The sequence below is a fragment of the Salvia miltiorrhiza genome, chromosome 4 (genome assembly GCF_028751815.1).
Source record: "Salvia miltiorrhiza cultivar Shanhuang (shh) chromosome 4, IMPLAD_Smil_shh, whole genome shotgun sequence".
Classification (NCBI taxonomy): domain Eukaryota; kingdom Viridiplantae; phylum Streptophyta; class Magnoliopsida; order Lamiales; family Lamiaceae; genus Salvia; species Salvia miltiorrhiza.
In genome coordinates, this window is record NC_080390.1 from 43,324,465 (window position 1) to 43,331,965 (window position 7,501).

The 7,501-nt window shown below is 38.0% G+C and overlaps 1 protein-coding gene across 1 annotated transcript; it reads right to left on the bottom strand.

Moving 5' to 3' along the window:
* Positions 1–1,336: 1,336 nt before the first annotated feature.
* On the bottom strand, positions 1,337–2,523 carry LOC131023477 (uncharacterized). The gene is made up of 2 exons (XM_057953020.1): positions 1,999–2,523; positions 1,337–1,813 (listed from the first exon to the last, which is right to left on the bottom strand). The coding sequence occupies exons 1-2, from the start codon at positions 2,521–2,523 to the stop codon at positions 1,337–1,339; spliced, it is 1,002 nt and encodes a 333-aa protein (XP_057809003.1).
* Positions 2,524–7,501: the final 4,978 nt, after the last annotated feature.

Genomic DNA, 7,501 nt, shown 5'->3' on the forward strand with positions numbered 1-7,501 from the left:
GTAAATAGGGTAAATATCATGAAAACCTTTGAACTTTACTCACTTTATCAAAAATATCCTGAAACTTTCGAAATTTTCTCTAAATACTCAAACTATCAGGTTTTTATCAAATATATCCCGCATCTATTTTTCGGTTACCAGAAACGTGATATAGCTCGTCGGATGACACAATGTAATTTATATTCTATTTTTTTAAAAAAAAACATGGAAAAAACGACTTCATTTCGTATCATATTCTATCGTGTTTATCCCTAATTCTAGATTTATTAGCGTGAATTTTAAACACGATAGGAGTAAATTTTAAATTTCAGAATGAATTTTTTTTAATGATATGGTACGAAACGACGTCGTTTTTGCCATTGCATTTTAAAAAAATAGAATATAAATTATATTGTGGCATTCGGCGAGCCACATCACGTTTTTTGTGACCGAAAAATAGATGGGGGATATATTTGATAAAACCTGATAATTTGAGGGTTTAGAGAACATTTTGAAAGTTTCAGGGTAGTTTTGATAAAAGGGGTATACTTCAGGGGTTTTCATGATATTTACCCTTGTAAATATTTCTCCCTCCGTCCACGAAATGAGTACCTATTTATGGACGGCATAGGTTTTAAAAATGTATTGAGTATATTGTGAATAGAATAAGGGTTCCATTTTTTGAATGTATTAATTAAAGGGTTGTGTGGGATACACTTGCCAAAAAATGAAATGAGTATTCATTTCGTGGACGGATGAAAAAAAAAATATGGATACTCATTTCGTGAGCGGAGAGAATATTTTTTAAGTGAGATTATTCTTTTATAATATAATAACTATTTTTATTAAAATTTATCTCGTTTTATACTATAACTATTTTTTGTGTATTGAAGTAATATTTTGGTTCGAAACGATTTATGCAGGTGAGTTTCTAATAGTGGGTGTTGTTGCAATCGGTTAATCAGGTTAGACGTCAAAATGATATAGGGACTGACGCAAAATACACAAGAAGTTGAGATAATGGATGTGTTTTAGTGATGCAATATTAACATCATAACTATGATATAAGACCATGTTTATCGGTCAAAAATTAACATGGTCAAACGACAAGTAAATAAAAAAATTAAATAAAAATGAAAATTGAAAAAGGTGAAATCTAACTTGGTAGACTTCTGCGAAAATGAGATTAATGTGGTTTCTTTTATTGTACATGGAGATGGATTAAAGCGATGAGCCCCATTAATTTTGAGTACACATCTCACGAATGGGCTATCAACCCAATTAGATGTTTTTCGGCCAAGTTCTTATAATTTTCCCATGTGTGTTTTTTTTTTTTTGAAGACAAGAGATAGTTTTATTAATCACATGAACATGGACGATGAAGATGACCCACCACAAAGGCCGGAGGTTCATTCCAAACATGATGTGAATCAATATCTCTCGCAGCTCTCGCAAAATGATGCGCGATAACATTACGGTCACGTTTAACATGGCGAATAATAAAACCAGGGAGCGTTATGAGTTCTTCGCGGCAAGAGTTTGCAATGATCCCGATCTCCGATAGGTTTCTTGCCCTCGATCTTATAACGTCAATGGCTCGCTTGCTGTCACTCTCCACAATGCCGTGCACAAGGCCCTGTTCTTTGATCCAAGAGAGAGCCTCCTTGATGCCCATTAGCTCTCCCTCATCCACGCTGCGAACACCAGCCACTTTAATAGATTTCCCAATCATAAAGTCACCTGCGTGGTTGCGAATAACCAACCCCAGCCCCATGGCATCATCCTCTCTGAAGAAGGCCGCATCAACTCCACAAAGAATCGAACCTGCTTGAATCTGATGCCAGCCCACGCAGACAGCAGCTGAAGAAGGAGAAACATCGTCCGAGGTTCTGGAACTCTAGGAGAGGCGCCACTCAGCGCGGCAGTTCGCAGCCGAGGCCACCGATCGCGTTGGTGTCGGATAAATGGCTTTCCAGACCACAACATTTCGGTCTTTCCATATCTGCGAGAGTATCATACACATAGTTGCCTTGCTATCCTCATCTTTGACCTCAACAATCCGGAACAACGCAGCAGTAAAAGAGTCACTGCTATTTGTGATGGCCTCAATGGTGGAAGAGAGATTGCTAGCCAACACTCCTCGGCAAACGGGCAAGCAAAGAAGATGTGCCATGGATTCTCAAACCTCGCCCTATAAGTAGCGTACTCTCCACCCACCGAGACGCCTCTGGAGAGGAAGTTCTCTTTCGTGGGAAGGTTGTGACGAGCAGCGCGCCAAAGAAAGTTACGAACCTTCGGAGGGACGTCAACCTTCCAAAGCTTGTTCCAGTGACCCTCGACTTTAAAAGTTTCATCGATGGTGAGCGAGCTAGCCAATTTGTATGCTGACTTAACCGAGTAAAGGCCATTTTTGAAGTAGTGCCAAATCAAAGAGTCCGGAGTTGGGTGAGAGGGCAGCGGGATACTAATGATATCACGAATGTCGTTGCTGCTGAAGATAGTATTCAGAAGACCAACGTCCCAAGCCTGGGCCCCGGCAAGCATCAAATCACTAACTCTCAGTCCCGATAAGCCGGGGGGCAAGGAGAAGTAACACGGAGGTTGCCTGCGAGGCGAAGCCAATGATCTTCAAAGACACGGACGTTCAACCCATCCCCAATGCGCCATCTCACTCCTCTCCGAACAAGATCTTGTGCAGAAAGGATGCTGCGCCAGACATAACTTGGACTGTGGCCAACGACTGCCGAGAGAAAGTCACAGTTGGGGAAATACTTGGCCTTCAAGACCTTGCAAACAAGGGCGTCTAGGTCAGTCATAAGACGCCATCCTGTCTTCCCCAACATGGCGATATTGAGAAGTTGAAGACTCCTGAAGCCCATTCCACCATTTTGTTTATCCACACATAACTTCTCCCACCGCATCCAATTGATGCTTCTGCCCTCGCTCCCCTTATTGCTCCACCAAAACGAGTTCAGCAGCCTCTCTATCTCAACAGTTAAGCTTGTTGGGAGAGCGAAGATTGCCATACAAAATGAAGGTATGGCTTGGGCCACACCCTTGATGAGAATCTCCTTGCCCGCCTTGGAAAGTTTTTTTCCATTCCATCCCTGGATTCTGCCCCACATTCGCTCTCTAAGATACTGAAAGATCTCTCTCTTCTTCCTTCCAACAAGTGACGGCAATCCCAGGTATCGGCCCGTGTTGAGAGGAGCGCTAACTCCCAAAGTAGTGGAGATCAGCTGTTTATCCCCCTCGCTCACATTGGAGCTAAGGAATACTCCTGACTTCTGAAAATTAATGGCTTGGCCCGAAGCAGCTTCATAGTCCCACAAGACTCGCTTTAGAACAGTACATTCAGCAACTGAGGCACGGCAAAAGAAGACGCAATCATCCGCGAACATCAAATGTGATATGGCAGGACCACCCCGCCCTAGCTGTACCCCGTGAAGGTTTCCTCTGTCCACTTCGTGTCTGACCATGGCTGAGAGGCCTTCCGCACACAAAATAAAGAGGTATGGCGAGAGAGGGTCGCCCTGGCGAAGCCCTCTACTCGGCCGGATGGGCCCCACAGTAGAACCATTGATGAGAACATCATAAGAAACAGTTTTCACGCACAAATTCATCCACTCCCGCCACTTGTCACAGAATCCGAGCCTCCACAAGACGGCATCTAGGTAGTTCCAGTCCACCCTATCGTAAACCTTACTGATATCGATCTTAAGAGCCAGAGAGCCATGTTTTCCTCTAGTCTTCCTCTTCATCGAGTGAATCGCCTCAAAAGCAATAATAATGTTGTCTTGGATAAAACGTCCCTCAACGAAAGCCGACTGGGCTCGGTCAATAAGATGAGGGAGAGCCCTTTTAAGCCTGTTGCATAAGACCTTGGCAATAATCTTATAGAGGACATTACACAAAGCAATGGGGCGGAGGTCCTTCATAGTCGAAGGAGAGGTTACCTTGGGAATAAGGGAGATGAGCGTGTGGTTCAAGTTTGCTGGAAAATAGCCATTCTAGAGCCATTGAGAGCAGCTCTTGAAAATATCAAGCCCGACAACACCCCAAAAATTCTGATAGAACTTTGGATTGAAACAGTCCTGGCCCGGCGATTTGTCGGGGTGCATTTGAGCAACTACCGTTTTTCCCATGTGTTTCTGAATTTGTTTTTCTTGTTGTTCTGTGTTGGTATTTTATTTTTGGTGATTGAGATTGAGTATCCCTTGTACTCGCTATCTGAATAAATTTCTTTTACCTTTTTAAAAAAAATATGATTTCTCTTTCCCCCCTCTAAATTCTACCAATGAAAGAGACATTTATCTCTATTCTAGTTTTGGTTATTTTGTTTAGATACTTAGATAAAATTACTATATCTGTTATATAAAATATTAAAAAAAGTTAAAAATAATAAAATATATATTTTTTCATTCTCTTTAAATAGAGACAACTCTTGCTATATTTCAACACATCTACAAATTCTCCTCTCTCGTTTTCTCTACATATAACATTTATTGTTTCTTTCTTTATTATTCAATGGATCGAGATTCTTTTTTAAATTCTCAAAATTCCAAGACTATTATCCAAATCTTGTTGACATTCTAAGATCCAACGAATTCCCAGAGTTTGATTATGCTATGAATTTTGAATTCTCGCATGATCCAACTTATTCTCCTATTTCTCAATATCACCAAACATTTGAAAACTTCTCTAAAGGGTTACTTCAAAATGTTCAAAACACACACAAATAGTTCAAAATCCACAAAGTTTGATGACTAATCTAGAAGATATAACACTGATGTCTGTTTGGTGCTTCGTCAGTAAAGTCGAGCAAATAATCTAGAAATTAGAGGACATGACAACTCTTCGTCATGTCAGAGAACGACGAAGTTTCCTAGGTATGAGGGGCAGATTGACTGTATGCTTTTGGGAATGGAAAAATTGTCCAACTGCATGGGCATGACAAATATGCAGGAAGAAGCAGTATGTCAATAATTATTTTGGAAGCAATATGCAGGAAGAAACTGGATCTGTCATGCATTTTTTGAAACCTCAGGTTCAAGAAATGATATTTGGGGTTGTTCGGTTGCCGAGATTAAATTGGCCCGAGATTACCTAAGATTGAGTTGGCCCGAGATTAATTTTGACATCGGGGGCAAGCCAAGACTTATAAGTCAAGATTATTCCTATGTGGCATTGTTCCAAGATTGAATCACAAGCCGTATCCACCTAACCGAACGAGATATCATAAGATTAATATAATTCAATCCTATCCAATTCTTCAATCCTATCATAAGATTAGTGTACTTGATCAATCTCTTGTTTTTGATGATATCTTAAAAGGTCGAGCACCAAAGGTCAATTATATCGTTAATGACTCAGAAAAGTGATAAACACACAATTTTCTCTATTCCTATCAATTATAGATGTTGATTGCATTGGTCTTAGAGAGAGGATCATTTTGGCGAAAGATCACATGCAATGAAGAAATGTTATTCTTGAAATGGACAATCAAAATGCATTTCTCCTACTTCAAAGTAGGGAGCGGGATCTCTCGATTGCAGGGGACATTATTCAAGATATTAAAGGAATCTTTTTTAGTTTTGATTAGGTGCAGATCAGTTGGACTCGTCACCATGCTAATTCTATTAGGTCCACTTTGGTTCGTTGGCTCCCTTCGAAGTCTCTATGGGTGAAGTTGAACACAGATGATTCCTTCGATTCATAGACGCAGCGAGGTGCTGGCGGATGAGTGGTTCGTGATCATACTGGAGCCCTCCTTGTTGCCTTCTGCACCCTTGTGATGCTATTTCCAGTTTTGATGCTGAGTTAGCTGCCCTGCTTGAGAGTATTAGGTTGGCTATCACCTTCTCTACTCATACGTAGGTTGAGATGGATGCGGCGACGATTGTTTTGCTCACGTTTGCTGGGCATCACGGTCATACTAGTATCCGTCTTACTGTTGCTTGGATCCGACTGCTTACTTAGCATCGGCGGGTTTGTTTCACTCACACCCATCGCGAGGGAAACCGACCTGCGGATTTTATGGCGAGGAGAGGGCATCAGACTCAGACGTTGACTACTTTTGATTGCTTTTGTGCTCCTTAGCAGTTTCTTGCTCTAGTTAGGATGGATCAGTTTGGCTATTCTAACTTTAGATTTAGTTTTCATGTTGATAGTTTGTTTGTTTTGGCATGTTTCCTTTTTGATTTTGTTTCCTATGTCCTCTGGATGTAGCCACTTTTGAGTTACATCTATTTATGTTTTTTGGGTTTTCCTTATTGTTTCTGCTAAGCGATGTCATTTTTGGACATTGTTATACATGGGATACTGATTGATATTTTATTTATAGGTTAAGGATCTACCTAATCTCCCACACTTTCGGGTATTTTTTTTTCCTTTTTAAAAAAAAAATGCTAGCAAAATTTGCTTTATGTTTTTCTAGTTCTAATTGTATTATTGGCGCGTTGCGTTGCATGACATTATTTTTCCTGATGGGGTGTCTTAAGTTGACGCAATCTTTCCCTTTGGCTCTAAAAAAGAACCGTAGAGATCTTAACTTTTAATATTGTTTAATTTTGCATTTCCACCTCATTTTGTTGGTGAGCCTAATCATATGACTGTGATTGAAAATTTGAACGCTTGACATAAATAAATAAATTTATAAAATTCAAATCATTGAAGATAAATTAAAATTAAAGTTAAAAGAAAGGCCAAAGTTGAAGGCATATACTATTAACATTGTTTTTTCAACATAATAATTTGATATGAGATTGTCACTCACCTCAATACTAATATATTAATAAAAAAATCAATTTTAACTAAATATATTTGACTTGAATATTAAAAAAAATAAAGAAGAATTCACAATAATAAAAATTTATACTATGAAAAGGCCTAAAAATAGTTAAAAAATAAAAAATGAATTAAAAACTAGATTTATTCAAAAAAAGATGAGAAATGAGATTTTTTAAAATTTTAATCTTTAAATAAATATAAATTTTACATTTTAAATCAAGTATTTACATCAAATATATCAAATTAAAACTCCTATTGTGATCTTTAATTAATATGCATATTAAATATTTTATAATTAGTCAAATTTCATAATAGTATAAAGATATTAAAAAAAAAGAAAAATATAATTTATAAATACACCTTTAATATTTTTTTGAACTTTACCTTTAATTTTGTTATAACTACAAAATCGTGATTTAATTTTAAATTGAAATTTGACTTTTTAGACAACTCTAAATTAACTCGAGCGTATTTGATTATAACTTGTTCATATTTGTTATATTGAAATCTATCAATTTTAACTCTAGTATACTTATACAAACAACACAAGTTATGATGATGAACAAACAATTGATTACACCAACAAACAAACAACTATATTTCTGATATATAATCATCATCAACAAACAATCAATAAGATAGATAAACTCCAATTTTTTTCTGCAGTGATTCTATTTTTCTTTTCTAGTCATATTTAATTCCCTAACAACACTTATACATCAAAATGCGAGAA

Coding starts and splice junctions, on each gene's coding strand:
- LOC131023477 (XM_057953020.1), bottom strand. CDS start 2,523: ATGCTTGCCGGGGCCCAGGCTTGGGACGTTGGTCTTCTGAATACTATC. Junction 1,814..1,998: donor GGATAGCAAGGCAACTATGT/GTATGATACTCT, acceptor GGCTGGCATCAG/ATTCAAGCAGGTTCGATTCT.